At 37.6% G+C, this 20,550-nt stretch overlaps 1 protein-coding gene across 4 annotated transcripts; it reads left to right on the top strand.

Moving 5' to 3' along the window:
- The first annotated feature begins 203 nt into the window (after nt 1-203).
- On the top strand, nt 204-20,320 carry ATP6V1C1 (ATPase H+ transporting V1 subunit C1). 4 transcript variants are annotated; one of them, XM_031050501.2, is made up of 13 exons: nt 204-320; nt 4,709-4,895; nt 7,302-7,369; nt 8,505-8,590; nt 9,208-9,302; nt 11,759-11,850; nt 12,944-13,042; nt 14,385-14,453; nt 15,806-15,898; nt 15,986-16,079; nt 16,594-16,691; nt 18,406-18,532; nt 19,710-20,320. In XM_031050501.2, exons 2-13 carry the CDS (start codon nt 4,764-4,766, stop codon nt 19,803-19,805), a joined length of 1,149 nt encoding a protein of 382 aa, XP_030906361.1. In that variant the 5' UTR covers nt 204-320; nt 4,709-4,763; the 3' UTR covers nt 19,806-20,320. The 4 variants fall into 4 exon arrangements, with proteins under 4 accessions (XP_030906361.1, XP_030906362.1, XP_030906363.1 ...); XM_031050502.2 differs by having other exon boundaries at nt 252-320; nt 4,713-4,895; XM_031050503.2 differs by lacking the exon at nt 204-320 and adding an exon at nt 381-472.
- Nucleotides 20,321-20,550: the final 230 nt, after the last annotated feature.

The following is a 20,550-nucleotide window of genomic DNA, read 5'->3' as shown; positions in this document are numbered from 1 at the left end:
CCGGCCCGAGGCGCTCACAACAGGATCGAGTGGGTGTCCCGCAGAAGCTGGCGGTGTCCATGACGGCGGTGGAGCCCCGCGGGAGCTCCGGCCGGGCCGTGCCGAGAGGCGAACGGTGACGGCCCAGCCCGGCCGGGTCTCGAACCCGTGCGAACACAGGGCCCCGAGCGAGCCTCTCAGTCACTGCGTCACACACCCTCCCCCGCCCCGACGTCTCGTGATCCACGCTGCGGCGGCGTCAGCTGACCTGGTGCTTCACGTGATCCGTTGGCCGGTGTGCAGGGGGCCGCGGCTGCCGGCGGGGGATGGAGAAGTGACCGGTAAAGGCCGTTGGGAGCTGCGGCTAGGGCCCGCGCCCGGGGGGCGGAGAGGGGAGGGAGGAGTGGCTGGGCCAGGCAGCGCCGCGCCCCGAGCGGCTCTCGCAGCGTTCCGGCCTCCGCCGGCGGCGGCCCGCGCTGGGCCTGGACTCAAGGTATCGCGGAGGTGCGCCCGCTGCCTCTCTCAGGGGGTCTTGACAGGCCTCGGAGCCGCCCAGGGGCTGCTGGGGGTCGGGGCTGCCCTGCCGGGTTCCCGCGCCGGGACTGAGGTACCGTTGTGGGGCTCATTTGTAGGAGGACGAAGTGAAGCGCGGTCCGAGGAGCCTGTGCCGGGGCAGCTGCTTGCCGGCCCGGGTGATGGGAAGCGCTGTCTAATCCCGGTGATCCGGCTCAGTGGCTCCGTGGGGTTGGGGCCTGCGCCCCCAGCCCGGGTACCAGCTCGCTTGTCTCTGCACGGGGCCTGTGAACTCCCCGTTGTGAAATCGCACGGGTGCTTCCTCACTGTAGCCGTTTCTGTTTATGAACGTGATGTCCAAGCACCCGGTGTCAGAAGTGATTTCTGAGAGTGGGCTTGAAGAAATAATATCTTGGGGACTTCATTCTGGATATTGGGAGACTTCTAAATCACATTAGTAAATTGAGCTTTACTGTTCAGCTAATTTTGAAAGAGGAAACAATTGTCCTTCCCCCAGAGCCGTTGTTTTGGAAAAATGTGCAAAGTGTCTTTGCTGAAATTCTCTTTTGACTGTTCACTGTATGTCCTACCAGATACCATGCTGAAACAGCTGGTCACTGATTTTATTGCTTAGGTTATAATATAGTATACTGCGTGAAAGATTTTTTTTTTCTTTAGTGATCCATTTTTGCTAATAATGTAGAAATTAAGCAGTATAAATGATGAATAATCTGTGAAATAAATTTTTGATAATATATGACACTTATTTTGACATTAGTTAGGCTTCAAAAACAGCTACTCCAGATGGAAGCTTCAAAAAAAGAAATATTTCAACCATTTTATAGATGAGTTCTTGCATGTTCTCAAGGAAGAGATAATGCAATTTGTGATATTTGATCAGCCCAACATCTTGGCAATATGCTTATGTTATTTAAATCTCTTTGTAACAGCACATGGAAGACTTGTGCTTCCAAGTTTTATGTTGTGAGTGTGCTTATGAGGAAGTGTCAAGGGAGACTTTGGGATGCTGCCCAGTTGTGGAATCTAAAATGAGAAAAGTTTGTTTTAATGGTTTTCTGTTATTAAGCCCTTATAAATGAGGACTTGCATTCTTCATGAGTACTGAACAAGATAAAGATGGGTCAAAGCACTGCTGGTCTTACAGGGTTAAATTTGTTTTGTGGGGTTTTGAGAGGTTTTTTTGAGATGTGGGTGGTTTGGTTATTCAGTATTAAAATAGTAATGTTATGACCTGTGGAACTCTTAAGTATCAAGGTAGCCAGCTCAGTGCAGTATACAAAGTTGGAATTCCAGAACCTGTTCAAGTCCTGTACTGTGGTTCAGCATGGTCTGTAGAGAGATTTTTGTATAAACTTTGTTTCTCATTTTCCTAAGAAAATCCCCCTCTCCCTCCCAGTTGTATAGCAAACAATTTTTACTGAAGTTGGTCAGAAGATGTTTACAGTGGCATCTCAGAAGCTGTTTTGCTTCTTAATGTTTTTTCTCCTTAATGTGGTTTTACCCATGTTCTGCAGAACTAGGACCATAGTTTCTATTCTCTTAATATCACAGTGTGGTAGGATAGTGAATGGACAATGTTTAAGGAAGAAACACCACCTTGAAAATGTTAGCTTGATTAACATTACTGGTATTAAGGAATCATGAAGTGCTCTAGTTCATTGGGTTTTAAGCATGAAAAATATTTGCTACAAGCCTGTCAGGTGTTTGTAACTTTAGGCTTGTTTATGGAAGACTTGCAGTCATCATATAAAGGTTGGACAGTTGGTCTTTGAAAACTAGCACTAAAAGATTGGAGAACTTTACTTACTGAAAGCAGTTGTTCTTTGCAGTGGATCTGTTAAAGGTTTAATATTTTTTCCCCTAGGAAAAGATGTTTAGATTTTTAATGGTGAACTGATTTTTCCAATCTGTAGTGCAGGGAATGAGACTGTGTCATTGCAAACATGTAACTGTTTCCTTAGCTAATACAATATCTGGAAACTTTATACATGTTCTTTAGGGGCTGTATGTTTTAGTGGAAAATAGGACAATGTCATTTTCCATGTCTTACTGAATAGGATTCTAGATTTCTACATTATCTTTTCTGTCTTTTACTTGGATGTTTGCACACTGTTGCTGCCACCAACTAACCTAGTTTAGTTTTTCAATATTTATTCCAAAGCCTTTTCCAGTCCCAGTCTAGTCAAATCAAAACAAAAAACAGTTTAAAGCTTAAACACTTCAGAGTGTTTGTGTCAGCTGTAAGGGTGTCTCCCTGCATGTGTGAAGTTTACTGTAAACTTGACTGTTTCTTTTATGGAGCCAGAGTTCTGTGAAGTGTAGGAAAACATAATGTGTAATGGATTCGCTGAGTTTGTCGTATGTTAAGGCAGGTAATGCATCGAAGTAGTCTGAATAAGAGGAAATTTTATCTCATTCCAAATCGTTGATACTTAGATCTCCTGTGGAGACCTGCTATGTGAGGTAATCCAGTTGGTGCTAAGCAAAGAAGCCCTGTAACATGGCAATGACTGATATTGCTTTAATTTTCCATTATACCTTCTGATATCAAACTCCAGTACAGTCTGACCAAGGATTGTTACAGCCCTTTTGAACATGAGGGGGCAATGGACTCCTTTTCTCTCCTGTACTATTTCCAGAAGCAAAGAAAAACTTTATCCTCATCTTTCCAGCCTGCTTTGGGAACTTGTTAGGGGGGAAGAGAGAGTAATGCCAGTGAGAAGAGCACAGATAATTTCCAGGCTCTTGATTTTCTGCTGTTGAATAGAACCAGCTCTGCAGGTGTGTGGCCCCAGCACAGGAGAGTGCCCAGAACTGCACTGGGTCAGGCTGGACAAGCTTGTGTAAAGTGGAACATGTCTCTGGTCGTGTAATACTCTGATATCTCAGATATCCGTACCTGCCTTGGCATTGTCTGCATTTAGAATTATAGCACTGCTATAGTACTGCAGTGTTGGATGTCTAGGCATCAAGAGCCTTGATAACTAGGTGTCATCATCTCTCACTATAAACAAGGCCCCCTAGTAGATGGAGGTTATCTGTTATGTCCATTCCAAGGTGTGCTTCATGATACTAATTTAATGTTTGGCAAACTTTCTTCAGTTTAGGCTTCCTGTGTAGCTGAAAAAAATAATTGGCTATCAGGCCTTTCTTTAGCTCATCTCTGACTTCAACACCCTTGATAACTTGTTGACTCTGGAATGATTACACAGATGAAAGACCTATGAGTATTGTTTTGGGCAAAGTTTGCTAGTGTGTCCCAAGTCTTACAAATACAATATATTATTCTCTTTCTCAAAAAAAAGTGCTGCAGTCCACTCATTATGAAATGCAGGTCAATTTCTACTCTTTCACACTATACAGAAGATATATCAAATATCAACATTATGTATTTAGATTCTGTCAGGGTACTATTTGATTTTGTTCTTCTTCATTAAAAATGTCCAGTAACACTTAAGCAGCTTGTGCTGTTTCTAAATAACAGAATAATGTATTTATTCTAAACTTCTTCAGCTCATTTGCGAAGTAGCTCAACATGATTTGTATTTAGTACTGATCCTCTCTTGACTGATGCCAGTGTATGCAATATTGAAGGTCTGCAATAACAACAGAGATACCAAGACTAGAAAGTGTCCTCCTTTTTGTTAAATTTTGTAACTGCCAGGAGAACTTTCTTTGTATGGAAGAAGAAACTAAAATTTGTTGCATTTAAGTATTTTTTGAATGCATTTACTCACTGTCCTAATCTGGAAAGTGATCAGAAAAGCTTTTACACCAGAATTGAATTTTTTAATTTCATTTTCTCTTACGTGTTCAGAAAAAGTTGTATGTTGTGGAGGTGCTGGAAAATAAAGCTGTGAAAAATCGATTTGGGTCCAGTTTTATTTGCTTTATTTTCAGTTAGATTGTTTGCTTATAATCTTTTCTGTGGAATTGCAGTTGAAAGATGCTGATGTTGCAAAGTCAGCCTGCTTTAACTTGCAGGGTGAGTAGTGATTTTCCAACTGTGCAAATGTGATTTGGAGGATAGGAAAAAATGTATTTAGAACCATGTGATGCTTTTGGTAAAATCTCTTAGGGTGACTGGAACTACACTTTTAATAACATGGACTGAGATGTTTTTCTTCAGGCAAAGCTTTAAATCCGGAACTAATGGCAGATATTCTTTCTTCCTCCCTCACTTCCCTTCTACTAGCTAGCATCTTGCCTCCATCTTCAGAAGCAGAAAGCATCAAGATAAAGACACAAAAATGACTGAGTTCTGGCTGATTTCTGCTCCTGGGGAAAAAACCTGTCAACAGACATGGGAGAAACTGCACGCAGCAACTACAAAAAGTAACAATCTTTCTACTAATTCGAAGTTCAATATTCCAGACTTGAAGGTATGTAAGCCTCATGTCACATGATTGTTTTGCACCATCTTTGTTTCTTTGGACTTAAACTGTAGATGAGGAATACTTGCAGATTAGAGAGAACAGTTGACTTCTTTTGACGATTATGTGTGGATCTAAAAAATAATTCAGACATCTATATTTTTTCTGAAATTCTAAATTAAAACCTCCCTCTGAAAGTTTTAAGGATTCAACAAGCTGTGTTCTTTCAGAAATACAGCAGTTTTTCCAGCAATAGTAGTCTTGACCTCATGCTGCTAGCAGTTAGCTGGAGAAGAAAATGAGAATTAAAATGGAGACTTCTCAGTATTCATATAATAGTTTCCTGTGCTGTTTTTTTTTGTTTGTTTGTTTTTGTTTCATTCTTACTTTTGAATTGACCCCTTTTCTGGCTGAGAAGCAGTGAAAAGACTTGATTTAAAATACAGGGGTTGGTCAAACTGCTGCTACCTTTTCACTGTACAGAGGTAACGTTCTTGAGTAGTGGTTATCTCCAGCTGAGGATGTATGTTATTGAAAATAGGAAGAAAACTGTTTGAACTAATATTCTGAGAAGTGAAGAGAAACAGAATCTGAAAGCAGTTTCTCTTGGTTTAATACAATTCAGTTTTCAGAGTATGGAAAAGTTATGAGCCAGTGTATTCATTAAGGTGTATCCCAACACCCAAATATTTCTTGAACAAGAAAATTTGTGAGCTCAGTTTAACTGAGAGAAAGCGAAAGCTCATCAAAGCCTATCAAAATAAAGAGTCTCTGTCTGGAGAATGGGTCAAGTTCAGGTGGCACGATGCCTTGTTCCTGTCTCTGCTAAGGAATGATCTCAAGACACAAAGTGGTTCAGTGTAACTTTGAAGAGGATCTTCTAACTGCTGTAACTTATATTCATGTTTAGATTGTCCTGGGTTATTTCAAGAGATACAAGAGTAGAGGTAAGAAGGGGGATTACAACAAATATCTGTCTCTTCCCAGGAGATCCTTGCACATGAGTCAAGATGGCTTTCCAACTGTAGGGTGCTTACAGCATTTAGAAGAGTTATCACTGAAAACTGATGTGGCCTATTACGGTTATAAATGATTGGATTTGTTTCTACTCCCTATAAGGGGCAGCAGCTGAGTATACTTCATCTACAATGGGAAATAGTCTGGCTTCTGTGGACCTAAGAAAACTGCTTAAAGAGTTAAACTCCTTAGTTAAAACTCACTGAAACAGTGATTTAGTTTCCATTCAACAGCAGCCTTATTGCTTAAAGACTTGTCCTGTAGCTTGTGATTATTCAAAACAGTAGCTTCTTTATTCTGCATGTAGCTCAGAAGGTGGGGCATGGAAAGTGATTTGGTTGTGATATTAAGTAATTCTGCCCCTTTTTTCTTCAAGGCTAAAGAGAACAGGAATAATGTAAAGTTGAGTGGTCTCAACTTGTTGACTAGGACTAGAACAAGGTTGCTAGACTAAAAATAATGTTAATAGCATCCTAACTAGACAGAAGATTAATTTATGCCTAATAGTATTTCAGCATGAAATATAAACTAGTAGCTAAAATATTAACAAATTGTCTTTTTGGAGGTACCTCCTACTTTCGTTGGACAGAATGAGCAAAGACGTAAATATTTGAAGAGAGAACCAAAGAAACACTTATATGAACTATTTAATATAATCAACCTTTGGCCTTTTAACTTAAGCATAGCTGTATTGTTTTTATATTTTCTGATATCTCTAGACCCATCTGAGACTTGCTTATAAAAGAGCTAAACAGGATATCTTACTGTGCTATAATTTCCATGCTTGAGCCATACAGAGTCTAAAATGCTAAGCAGCATCCCTGGCTGTAGGCTGGTATATGGATTGCTCTGAATTATTACATGAAATTAGGGAATAAAGTGTTTTCTGGAGGAGAAGTGAAGAAAGAGTGAAAGCTCCTAGACAAGCTAGGTATTCCATTACTTGATATGCCAACAGTCTGAATGTTGCAGTTTTCTTGTATATTCAATGTTTTCAGTATTCTAGTGGCCTCCAGCACTGAGATAACTGATCACAGAAATTTCAGATTCGATCTAAAGTAGTAGTCAAATGCTTTATTAATTTCTCACAAAGACTTGTGGGAGATGCAGCCAACTCATAATATAAAAGTTGATTTAAGGTGTTTTGGATTGCTGGCATGCAAGACTGAGACTGTACCAAACTAGACTGAGTTAGATCTGATTCTCTGATGCTTTAGGGGTATTTTGAGCAAATGAAACGCAGCGTGACTTTGTTAAATCCACAAGCCTGAAATCCTGAAGTACAGCATTTCATGTAGCTCTGCAAAGCTACCTGTTCAGGAGGCTTAGCTTTTATTGTTATTTGCTTCTATCTTTTTTATGTTTATATACAATTGCTAATGCATTTTGATCTTCTAGGTTGGCACACTGGATGTTTTGGTTGGTTTGTCAGATGAGCTGGCTAAATTGGATGCATTTGTGGAAAGGTAACAGATTTCTTTTTTTTTACTAGCATGTAAAATATTAGAATAATAATTTAATGGTTTCCTGAGGCTTAATAATACCCAGATTATTTCTAGCTTTTTTTTTGTTTCATAGTGGTCCTCTGAAGTCAGTCAATAAACTAAGATTTCAGAAAGCTGAGCTGCTGGTTTTCCTTGTATCTGTACTTGGGGGGAAAAATAAACCTGAACTTCTTGTGGAATAGTGGAACATTATGTGTTGATGGAGGATGGTTCTCCCTGTAGTAGTGCTAAGTGCTGCTGGGTCCTGGATAACTGGTAAAAATTGAGTCTGACAGCTGGAGAAAGTGATGAAATGAGTAAAAACTGTTCTTTTAGTAAGTTAGAGTACTATTTACAGACTTGAGAAGGTAACCACATTGTTTCCTAGTCCACAGATATGATTAAACAGCATTAATATTAAAATGTAAAACCTGTTCAATTTGAAAAAGTTATGGTCCTTTGAAAGTCATTTTGAGCAAATGTAATAAAATTTCGCATAATAGAATTGTGGAGCCATCTTCTCCTTCAAGGAGAGAAGTATTAAATAGTTGCTTTTAAATAAAAAACTATTTGGCATGACACATGTGAGTGGTATTATACATAACTTTCCTTGTGAAAAAAACAGGTCTTGAGTGTTGAATCTCATGGGGCTTAGGGCTGAGGTTTTCCCATAGCTCTTTGGTTGTCTTTGGTGTTTCATTGTCATGGTTGCCTTGTGTTTAATTTGTATTATTGATGATTTCTATCTTGCTGTCCATTTTTTAGAAAGGGGTTAAGATTTTGAAAGTAGCGCAGACTTCAAAAAGATATTGGAATCTAGGGAGATAAGATGTGAAGTTATCAACTCCCTGTTACCTGGAAGCAAGGGAAGTAGCCTCACCTTGTTGAGAACTGATAAGTAGCAACACTATAGAAGGATTTAAATAAAGTTCTGGCATGTATTTGATAAGTTGCTTGCCTTCAGATACGGAGCCCAGTTTGTGCTCTTGGAAAGCTTATATGTAAAGCAATCAATTCTATTTTTGTATCCAATTTCAGATCAGTTTCATAAATGGTATTTCTCAAAATATCAAATTTTTCATTCTTCTTTTTCCTATCTTTATCTTTCATTTTTCAGTGTTGTAAAGAAAGTGGCCCAGTATATGGCTGATGTTCTAGAGGACAGTAAAGATAAAGTTCAGGAGAATCTTCTGGCTAATGGAGGTAAAGTGTTAACCGTGATATGTGCATCCTGAAAGTCTAGGGGGAAGGCAGTGATCCTGAAACATACTGAATGCTGTTTCTTTATATGACATTCTGAAAGCCTAGTTTAGACATGGAAGTGTGTTTTTCCTTGAGTCACTTGCCCTGAGATAAACTGTAGGATCCAGAATGGCAAGAAATTAAAGCTACATGTTAAATACTCTCTTACAGAAGCCTTTTGATCCTTTAGGGCTGTGTTTTGTCATCACTGGTCTCTGGTGGAACATAAATAATGTTTACCACTTTTTTTCTTTCTGTTGTAGCCCTTCTTTCTCTCACCCATTTTTCCCACAAAGCAAAAACTAGGTGATCTTGTCTGTACTTCTCCAGACATCATTGACTTAGTAGTAAATATCATTTAGGGTCTACAGAGGTGGAAGAAACAAGGTCTGAAGGCAGAGGTCACAGATAAACAATGAAGTTGCAAGTTATGTTCAATTTCTTAAGCAACAGGGTCCATACATGTGAAGGTCCACAAACAGTCTGTTACAGTACACTTCTGTTACAGCAGTCCTATATAGAATATAATACATCAGTCTTTTTACTGTCTATCTTAAATTTATTCTTTAAAATTTTAGTTGACTTGGTCACCTATATAACAAGGTTCCAGTGGGATATGGCCAAATACCCGATCAAGCAATCCTTGAAGAATATTTCAGAAATCATTGCAAAGGTAAGGTAATTTGTTCTATAAACAACATGTAGAAATAGGCCCACTATGTTAGATTGATGCTTACTTTATCAATATCATGAATCTGCCTCATTTTGCAATGACTTTTCTGAGTTATCCACCAATTCTACTACCAGAAGGAAGTTTTTATTGTTGCATCATTTGTTGGTTTTACACAAATGTATTTTCAAGAGCTCTTCTGTGAAAATGAGGTTTGCAGTTCTGCATTCTCTAACATCTGAATAGGAAGCAAAACTGGTTCTTGTTTACAATAAACTGCAGTCAGTGCGGCAGTAACAGGCTTTTGTCTATGCAGTTATCTTTGAAAAGGTTACTGACTTTACGACTGAGGGCAATTAAAGTCTTTACAATTGGGAACCAATGAATTGAACTGATTTGTAAAGGCAGTGTTTAATATCAATGGGGTTTGTTTTAATTTTTTTGTTAAACTTTGCATAGCTAGAGTGTTGTTGAAAGTTTTGATCCTTGGAAAATGCAGAGGGAAGGGTTGTCCATCTGCAGTCGAAATGCACTAGTTAATAGCTTAAGAAGACTCCAAACACACTGGTTAATAGCTTAATAGTTTCTGATTAATTTTTCTTCTAATATTGTCTTCTAGTAGTACAAAAATTTTTAAAAAAGCTTTAGTGCTTTTTCTTGTGATATAAAAGTGTTCCATGAAGATGTGTGCTTTGTGATGCTTGAAATGCTCCACGTGCTTTGCTAGAGCTTGCATCAGTCAAAGAATTCAAATAAATACTCATCTGTTTAAAAGTAAGTTGTCTTATGTTCGGAGTATTTTGCCTAAAGCTTGGCTGTATCTTTTAAACGTGCAAGCTGTTAACATGTTGCCAAATGAAACTGCCAGAATGTTCAGGTTTTTAATGACTTTCTCCTGCTGCAGACAAGTGAGCTTGTGTGTTACTGTAAACAAGGTCACTGTATAATGAAGTGACTTAACTTATATTTATTTTGTGGAAACAAAATCATAATCTGGATCGCCAAGCTGAAGTGTTGTATACAAAACATAATGTTCTTGTCAGTGGTCAAAGTCCAAATAAAGGTAGAGTCCCTTGACTGTGTTCAGATACTTGTCCCTGGGAATCTTTATATGCTTGTTCTTCATACCATAGTGACGAAGCACTGAAGAAGGGAACAAGCAGCATTACAATGCCAAACCACTACTGTACCTTGTTCTTTCAGTTATCCAGCTGTTATGGTGTATATTGAATGTAAAGTACTCTTTATACAGAGAGCATGATTGGAAGCTGAAAACCTACTAATTGCTTAATTTGTTATTTCACTTGCTGCCAAGTTACCTAGCTGGGAATGAATTATTTTTGGCAGTCATGCTGGAGGGTGGATTTGAGAAGAATGGCCTGCTAGAACAGCAGTGGCAAGCTGAATGTGAGAATCTGAGTCTAATCAGTAAAATAGTTGGAGCTTTGATATGAAAGTTTTAAAGATGATTGTAGGCTGCCAGTGACATTAAATGTAGAATGCTGCCTCTAGTTGATTAGACAGATACATTTATCTGAAATAAGGTAGATTCAAGTCTGAAATACTGTCTGTCTGCCTACCCTGTCACTGGCCCTGTGTAACTTCAGACATTCCACAATACACACATTTTCACTAATTGAAGAAAGCCTCTATAAAACAGTTTCTTCTTTATATTCGTAAGTCAGTGCCAATGTAAAACAGCAGCATAAAAGATGACCGTGTGAAGGGAGATGGTGATACAATTTGTGTTTACATTTGCAAACATACCACGGGAAATAGTTCTGGGGGAAAAAAAGACATAAAATAACAGTACTTAGAACTGTAAATAATAACAGCCATTTAGAATTGGGCAGATGATGCATTCAGTTAATATTCTGTCTTTCAGTGCCCAAGCCTGCTCACCTTAAAAGGTGCAACTGCAATAGGCAAATACAGTACAACAGTTTCCTCTTAAGTTGTAGATAATGGTTTGGCTTACTTAATTTTTGGATTTACTACTCATAAAACTGTACCTTCGTTCTTGTGACTGAAACCAATGAGGGAAGAATATAATGAGAAGTAACGTAACAGCTGGAGGAAATGGTACCCAGTGTTCACAAGTGTACTGGTATTGCAGTAGAAATGTAAATTTCAGTTGATCTCTACTGACAGCTGAATGAAGGGTGTCAGCCTGAAGGTGATGCAGTAATGATCAGTTGGGTTGTGGTACCATGTCCAGCTGGTGCTGAAGAGGATGTGTAACTTTTATTATTGGCTGATTTTCCTTTAAAGGAATTCTACCATAGAGGTTTCTGAGTTTTGAGTGAATTTTTTCAAGCATTAGAGAAACAAACATTTTAACCTGTGTGGGTTTTTTTTTTATTAAGTCCTTGTTGGCAGATCTAAGATTTGAAATTAAGAAATAATTTCTAAAATATTCCGGTTCTTTAAACACTGTTCCTTTTCTCTTTATCTTTAAGGGAGTAAACCAGATTGACAATGATCTAAAAGCAAGAGCCTCAGCCTACAATAATCTGAAAGGGAACCTTCAGAATTTGGAAAGAAAGAATGCGTAAGTCATTGGGTTTTTTTGCTAATGTAGCCCAGGAAAGTTATCTAACCATGAAAACTTTATCCTGTGTGAAGTACAGGTTCTAAGCTTAATGTATTTTTGAGATTGTTTATCAATCTTAAATAGGTGCTGTCATAAAAGCACATATATTACCAGCTGACTTGCTGGTAATAGCTCACTTGCAATTGATAGGCAATTCTGAAATACACAAAAGCATATATAAATAGTGTAAATTGCTGGAGCTTTTGAAAGAAGCTTGCTGTTAAACTGATGCGTAGCACTGCTACTTGGGTGTCTGTCTAAACAAGGAAGTCTGTCCCCTCCATTTTGTGCTTTAAGCATATCAATATTACTGTATTTCTACCCTCAGAATTAACCAGCACAGTGACAGCTGTTGTGTACATGAAGATAATAAATTAAACAAGGACTGCATGCACTCTTGTCGTGTACATGTGGTAATTATCTGGAATACAGTTGAGGTACAGCAGTACTTCTGGGTAAATATGGTTGATTAATTTGACCCAACCCTACCATTGCAGTTAATGGTACAAGCCTGCTGCCTGATTCGGAACCATGGGTCATGCTAATGACAGCCATTTTATGAGTGAGTCATAAATTCTGCATTGAGGCATGGTAATTTGTCAGTTAAGCCCCATTAAATCTGTGTATGTTCTTAGTCTTTTGTGAATATGAGGCAATATACTGCTTTACATTTTTATTCAGGTTCTGTATATAGGTCTGTACTGGGTTAGTTGTAATTTTGAGGGTCTATATACTACACTTCATAAATAATGGTTTTAATGATTCTACTGTTTTTAAACTACGTTCTTAAAAGATAACTTGTCTTCTTAAGTGTGTGAGTTGTTTGGCATATGGAAATCATCCACAGCAGTGGAGCTACTAGTAAAAACTTTCAGTGACTTTAGACAGTAAGATATAAAATACATATAAGGAGACATTTTATTTGCTCTGCTAATAGTGAATGCTTAGGTAAAATATGGTTTTGAAAATGTCATGCCATCAAGCACTGGGAATTTGTCCAGACAAATTCAGTTCTTAAACATGTATTTACCCTGTGTTTGTTTCTCTGTAGGGGAAGCTTGCTAACCAGAAGTCTTGCTGATATTGTAAAGAAAGAGGACTTTGTACTCGATTCAGAATATTTGGTCACGTTATTAGTGATTGTACCGAAGTAAGTTTATTGTTTGTCTGAAAAGCACAATAAAATAAGAAATTTAAGTCAAATAATATATCCCACAGCCCTTTAGTACTGTAAGAAAGGACATCTGAATTTGTTTAGGGTTGTCCTGGATGAATGAACACAAATGTCTGGATGCTTAATAGAGGCAAAGGAGCCTGCTTACCTGCATTCCACTCTACGTGAGAACTCATCATAAGGAATGCTGAGTGCTACTGAATTTCTTTAAGAAAGTGGAGATCAGATTTATGTCTCTTAGCTAATATTAGCTGTGACTAGTGATATTGCAGAAGGTAACCTTGTGAAAATACTGAGTGAAAATGTGACTTCTTTTATATTAGAAAGCTTAATGAATGGAATTATCCTGGTTAGGATTATGGGCTTTCACCACTTAGTGAGCAAAGTGAACTCTTCGCTATTTTGCTCTACAATTTTTTTCAGATTGCGGAGCATTGCTTTGTCTCTGCCAGTGTAACACTGCTTACATAATGTCAGAGATTTGCTGGGGGGAACAGGTTGTTCCTGTCTGAAATGTTTAAACAACAAAAGCTCCACCTTTTACCCTGACCAAGGGAAGTGGCAGTAAAGATATCCGTAAAACTCTTGTAAAATGAGAAAATGGCCCTAGACTGTCATTCTGGAGCTGGGAACAAAGGGAGCTTCTAATTTGTAAAGATAGCTTCATGTTAGTCACGTGAAGCAGTAGTCTCTGTCCCCAGTAAAACGCTGGTGAAGGTAAACCAGTTTTGCAGTGGCTTTAGAAGAAAACAAGTGATTAGTATATCTTGATTGTTCTCTCTTCTGCCTTTGACTTGGCTTTGGTGTTCAAAGGGTGAAACCCCTTCACCACCAACTACAGAAAGGCAGCACTTTGAAAATTCTCAGTCCTTCAGGCAAGTGCAGGACTCTGGGGAGCCCGTTTGTAATTGTGGAAAAAGTATTCCTATTAGGAACTTGCATAAGGAACTTCTGATAAACCTTGACTGCTAAGTTTGTTTGCTCCCCTGGGATCTGTACTCAGTGATGACTGATTTAATAGTTCTCTAATTTCAGAAATTTTACACTTACAGACTTATATGAAGACTGAAGATAAAATGTGTTACTTTTGCTATCACAGAATAGTTAGGGCTGAAAAGGACATTACAGTTTATTTAGCAGTGATCTTAAAAACAGCATGAGGAAGACTGTCCCTTACATCTTGTGTATTTCTGACAACCTTACACCTGTGTTGAAAACATTTAATCATCAAATCTTTCAATTTTTTTAATTGATGCATTAATCGAAGATTTCTTAACTACAGTACTAAAAATGTAATTATAACCTGTGTATTCTGTAGGTCAAATTATAATGACTGGGTTAAGCAATATGAAACACTAGCAGAGATGGTTGTACCACGTTCCAGCAAGTAAGTAGTTAAAAGCTAAATCTCGTATTTGCATGTGCTCTATTTTACAGATGATCTTTAACTATAGTGACTTGTAATTTTTAAAATTAGTCAAAAACTTGACAAAATGTCTAGCTTTGTGGCTTTAGCTGATCAAGCTTATTGTGTTGTAGTAAAGTTAAAAATCAAAGGAACTCCAGGGTTAAAAAATTTACCAAACTAACTTATGTGGCAAGAGTAAAAGAACTGAAAAGTTAATCTAGTTCAGATCAGGTACACTGAGCTTCAAGCTGGTAGTGCATGGTGGCATTTAGCAACAAATACTAGCTGCTAGCCTGTAAGCTTTATGCCTGTATTCAGAGGACTTGAAACAAGTTACATATGCTCTTTGAAAGCTGCTAAAAAATGAAGAACTGGAAATGTGGTTGGTTTTCTTGGTGCAAAGAAAAGTAACTTGTGTCTTTTGAGCTAACAAAGGTCCTTGGTACCAAGCTGGTGCTTGCTGGCTGTGATGGGCAAGACTTGAGGCCAAGACTTGGTAGCACTGTTAAGCCACTTCAGCAGTCTTGTAACCACATTGAAAATAGAGTCAACATGTAGCACAAAATACTGATATGTTGTTAATTTTAACTGACAGAGTGGGGTTCTGATCAGGCAGATTGGATATTGCCAGTTCTATGCTTGTTATAAAATCTGACCTTGCTCTTTCTAAATTCACATTTGAATTGGATCAGCTTAAGCCTAGTGGGAGATCTGCTAATGATTCTCATTTAATTACTGGGAAAGCATAACTTAGGGATAGCCTAAAAAGAGATGACTTGTTAAACTTTTTATTAAAGACAGTATGGCATTGAGGGACAGTTTAAATCTCTGCTCAAAATAAGCAGTATTGTCTTGAGCCATAAAATAACAAATCTAAGGACTGTCTTTACAGCCTAAGAAATGCTCTTTTTCTTAACCTAAGTCTTTAATTTTTGTGCTTTTCTATCTTAATTTAATTTTTCTTTAAGACGTGCATTTCTATGAATTCTGTAGTTCAAACTTTTCAGTATTAAACAAGCTTTAGTTCATTTTTCTGTAAAATCATTTTAACTTGAACAAATATCCAGGCATGTATGAAGTGTTTGAGTGGTGAAGTCTCTGAATGTGAAAAGGAAACTGCTAATCTTTACAAAGGGAGTAATTAAGAGCAGTTGCTAAAGTTTCAGTTACTTTCTGTATAAGGTGTTTAAATGGGGAACTAATCCTGTATGATTATCTACAGTTATGTACTTGCCTCGTAGCAATAAGTGCAAGTTAAGCTACTGTCTATCACATCTGTAGTGACCTGAATTTTATTAATTCTGACACTTTTTTTCTTTTCTCCTTTGTAGTGTACTCTTTGAGGATCAAGATAGTTACCTTTGTAACGTCACCTTGTTCAGGAAGGCAGTGGATGACTTCAAGCATAAAGCCAGAGAATATAAGTAAGGCTTATTTTGTGTGTGTTCTGTCTCTCATGCTTTGAAGGATCTCTGATAGCTACTTTTGATTTTATTCACTTCCAAATGCAGATTTATGGTCCGTGACTTCCAGTATAATGAAGAAGAGATGAAAGCAGATAAAGAAGAAATGAATAGACTGTCAACTGACAAGAAGAAGCAGTTTGTAAGTCTGTAAACTAGTCATTACAGAAACATGAGACATCTGAGACTTGTTATTGCTACATAACAGTTTCATGAACTTGTGATTCTGAGAAAGTATTGCTTAAGATGACATTACGTAGTCAGACTGCCACCCACCTAATCTGCTCAGGGGTAATTGAATTTCCTCTAGCACAAATGCTCCTCTCTGTGGTTGAACCTAGTGCTGATATTGCAGCTGATCATATGTGAAGTTTGAAAATGGACAAGTATTTGAATGAAATAATCAGACATTACTAAAATGGTCCATAATATAGTTAGCCCATGGCAGCTGAGATTGTGTACTGAAAAGACACTGGAAGTCTCATTAAATTTCTTGTAGTATCAAAACAGCCTTGATCCATTATGTCATAGTGAAACTCTGCCTTTAAGTCTTTATTATCGTGGTACAGATATTGAGTGTCTGCTCAAATATGATTAATGGGTTTAATGTTTTTCTGGAGTTTGAATAATAATTTTTTTTCTCTTCCCTTTTACAGGGGCCTCTGGTTCGGTGGCTGAAAGTTAATTTCAGTGAAGCTTTCATTGCATGGATTCATGTGAAAGCACTACGAGTTTTTGTTGAATCTGTTTTAAGGTAATGAGGCAGACCTGAACAGTGTTTCTTGCTAGACTTTGTGAGAATTTACATTTAGCTTGGGTTTAACAAACTGGGTGTGAATGCCACTTTTCCACGAAGGAGGAAACAAGAAATAGGGCAGTAAAAATAGCTGATGGCAATAGCTCTTGTTGATAGTTGTAGAATATTTGAGTAGATAATTGTGTATCTTGCCTCTTTCCACTGGGGCTTTAGGAATTACAGGTACTCTGCAAGCTGCAGCAAGGCATTCCTGCTGATTCTTAGCCTGCTTTATGACCTGCTTGTTTAGAGAGCTTACTGTATCTTCTATTTAAATAGGAAATTCAATAGTTCAGAATAAAAGCATTCGGGCTTTGAGTAATATAGCTTGACATTTTGAAATGTATGCTTTTTCTTTAATATGTGCCTTTTGAAGAGTTTTGTAGTATAAACTTTTTAAGTATAAAACCATTCAATACCCTAACTACAAAACTTTTTTTTTTTTTTTAATTTCATACATATCCATAAATATAGTTACTAAGTTGACTTAAGAAGAGCTCTATTTGTTCTGTAGAAGGAAGGACCTGAATGATTATTAGAGTTGAAAGGACTTCTGCTTTAGTCAGAAAATAGACAGGGTGGTTTTTTGTAGCCTTTTTAATAAGTTATCATAAAGGATTAATCATAAAGGTCTTACTAAAGGACAACCAGAGAAGAAAAGAAAAAGAAATCACATTAAATTGCATTCTGGTCTGTTTCATAACTATTACGGGCCGAAATCTGAAGACAAACTTGAGTAAGGAAGAATCACAGAATCATAGAATCATAGAATAGTTAGGATTGGAAAGGACCTTAAGATCGTCTAGTTCCAACCCCCCTGCCACGGGCAGGGACACATCACACTAAACCATATAACCCAAGGCTTCATCCAAACTGGTCTTGAACACTGTCAGGGATGAAGCATTCACAACCTCCCTGGGCAACCCATTCCAGTACCTCACCACCCTAACAGTAAAGGATTTCTTCCTTATATCCTATGTAAACCCCTGCTGTTTAAGTTTTAACCTGTTACCTCTTGTCCTATCACTACAGTCTCTAATGAGTAGTCCCTCACCATCAACCCTGTAGGCCCACTTCAAATACTGGAAGGCTGCTATGAGGTCTCCATGCAGCCTTCTCTTCTCCAGGCTGAACAGCCCCAACTTTCTCAGCCTGTCTTCATATGGAGGTGCTCCAGTCCCCTGATCATCCTCGTGTTTGTCCTCTGGACTTCTTCCAACAGTTCCATGTCTTTTTTATGTTGAGGACACCAGAACTGCACACAGTACTCCAAGAAAGCTGAACTTGATTTGTATATTGGCATATGTTTCCACACATCTAGAAAAGAGGATTGAGTAGAGATTAGATTCTTCATTTAGTGACATAAGCAAAGCCTTGCAAGTCACCTAATTGGCATGTTCAAATATTAGTTCAAGACTTCAGGTAACTTTGAGAATTGTGCTAAGGACTCAAGGATTTAAAATGATTTTAAAAGCATTTAGGCTTCTGTTTTGTTATTTTAAAGTTTAAGAAAAGTTCTGTTTTATTGATACCTTAAGAACTGTAGGAACAGAATGGTCTTGCAAAAATGAAAATGAGCAGAATTTCCTCTTCAGCAACAGGTTTCATTCTCAAAATAAAATAAAATTCTTCTTTGAAGGAAGGCTTTATTTCAGCATTTTCATTTCCTCAGGTATGGTCTGCCAGTTAATTTCCAGGCAATGCTGCTTCAGCCTAATAAGAAAACAATGAAGAAACTGAGGGAGGTTTTGTATGACTTATACAAGCACCTTGACAGCAGTGCAGCAGCTATCATTGATGTAAGTATTTTTGTAACTGCTGCTCCCCTTCAGTATTAGGTTTAATCTGTTTAAACAGAAAATTTCTATTTACTTTACTACAGAGCTCCACCTCTCCATACTCTGCATCGTCTCTCAGTACAGAAAATTCTCTTATAAAAATGCCACTTCTCCTTTACACTTTTGCAATACAGATGGCGTTTAATGTTGCAACCAATGCATTTGATGAGCTGTCTGGTATAAAAGTCTCATGTAATTTCTTCTTACTGCATTTTTCCCTACTACTGGTGGAAAGGTATCTTACAGACTCTCCATACACATTCATGTCCTCAGAGAATTCAAAGTCAACTTTGATCTGAAACTGGCTTAATGAACTTCGACACTTTTCATCTCTTTTTCTTTGAGCCCAGAAGGAATACATAAATTGTCCACAGTCTGTGCTAACAGTGGCCTTTAAAAAGAAATAAAAATTGCATCAGTATTGGTTCTATTGCTGTTTCTGATCCTTCTCTGCTGAAGGAGGCTGAATAGGTCTCAAGATGGAGTCATCATTTCCATCTGTAGAGGTCTCATTGTGTTTAAAACTGCATTGCTGGAAGGCTTAGTGTGCTGATTTGTTTTGTATTGAAAAGCAGTGCTTTTCATAGTTAAAAATTGACTAAAGAGAGACCTCACAACAAGTTTAGCTGAATTTTAAAAGATTAAAAATATTTTTTCTTAACATTATATTTAATGTATATTAATGTATATATAATGTTTTTCCAAAGAATTTCTGGGCCTTTTTTGGAAAAAAAAGGGGATGTGAGACAATTAAGGTGGAAGTTATAGATGCTGAGCTTCATTTAACTTCATAGATCATTCAGCACCTTGTATTGTTCTTTCCCTAAACTGTCTGAGTTTAGAAGAATTTAAAACAGTTGCAATACTTTTCCTTCCATTTAGTGGTGGTGAGTTTACTACAGGAATAGAGATGAAATATTGATACACAACTACTTAGATTTTTTGAAAAAAGCACTTTTATTTCACTTTGAAAAATATTGTTAGTTGTCTGTCAAACTTTTAAATTCATTGCTTAAAACAGTCACTTGAACATGGAAATTTAAGCTTATTTGCTTCTAAAACATATGAATGTTTCACCTACTTCTGAGTAGGAGTCTGAATTGTAAGAGTATAACTGATTTCAAAACTTTATTTTCAGGCGTCTATGGATATTCCAGGCTTAAACCTCAGTCAGCAGGAGTACTACCCGTACGTGTACTACAAGATTGATTGTAATTTGCTGGAATTCAAGTAAAAGTTCCCTAACATGACAATCTTCTCAGTGTTGGTGTAAACAAACACAAGTGAGGTTGAAGTACAGTAATACTTTTAACACTGCTAATCATATGCTTGCTTCTTATGTTAGGTGAATTTAACACACAGTGGTCCATCTCTATAGACATTTTCTTTTTAAAGAACAGAGTATGTAATCTGCTTTTAATTGATGATGTCTGTAAATGTATATTGAGAGAATTGAAGTATTTATAAACAGAGTGATTTATTTAAGGAAAGAAAAGCTCATTCCTCTTTCACATGGTGGTCTGTGTTAATTCCCTTTACCATTGTTTATAAAAAATGTTTACAGAATAGTGTAAATGTTCATGGCCATTTTGTTAATTTGATTTAGCGGGTACAATTGTGTTAATGTTGTTGAACTGTGATGTAATGTATGTAAAATTGGTATGAAATTGTGCTTTATGAATGGTTTAAAATTACAATTGAAGCACTGTAAACACAGGAGAAAATAAACATACCTGTGCAAATGTGTCACTTTCTCATACTGCATATAACTGTAGATACCTGTGTCTAAACTGAAGCAGTGTATTAAGTCTTAAAGGCAATGCTTCAGTCAAATACTTTTAAGAGATGTAGTTATTTGTGCAGAAATGTTCAAGTATGTTTACCCACCAAACCTACATATGAATATTTTCCAGGTTTATAACTTTGTGATTCTGAAGAAAAGATACAGAACAATTATTGGGAAGGTGGCAGTAACCTGG

The sequence above is a fragment of the Melopsittacus undulatus genome, chromosome 1, assembly GCF_012275295.1.
Source record: "Melopsittacus undulatus isolate bMelUnd1 chromosome 1, bMelUnd1.mat.Z, whole genome shotgun sequence".
NCBI classification, from domain to species: domain Eukaryota; kingdom Metazoa; phylum Chordata; class Aves; order Psittaciformes; family Psittaculidae; genus Melopsittacus; species Melopsittacus undulatus.
This window is presented reverse-complemented; position numbering and strand designations above follow the sequence as displayed.

Bases quoted from the DNA above. Each gene is read 5' to 3' on its own strand.
- ATP6V1C1 (XM_031050501.2), top strand. From the start codon at position 4,764: ATGACTGAGTTCTGGCTGATTTCTGCTCCTGGGGAAAAAACCTGTCAA. The intron at 9,303-11,758 runs GTAAGGTAATTT...TTTATCTTTAAG, and splicing joins TTTCAGAAATCATTGCAAAG to GGAGTAAACCAGATTGACAA. The intron at 13,043-14,384 runs GTAAGTTTATTG...TGTATTCTGTAG, and splicing joins TTATTAGTGATTGTACCGAA to GTCAAATTATAATGACTGGG.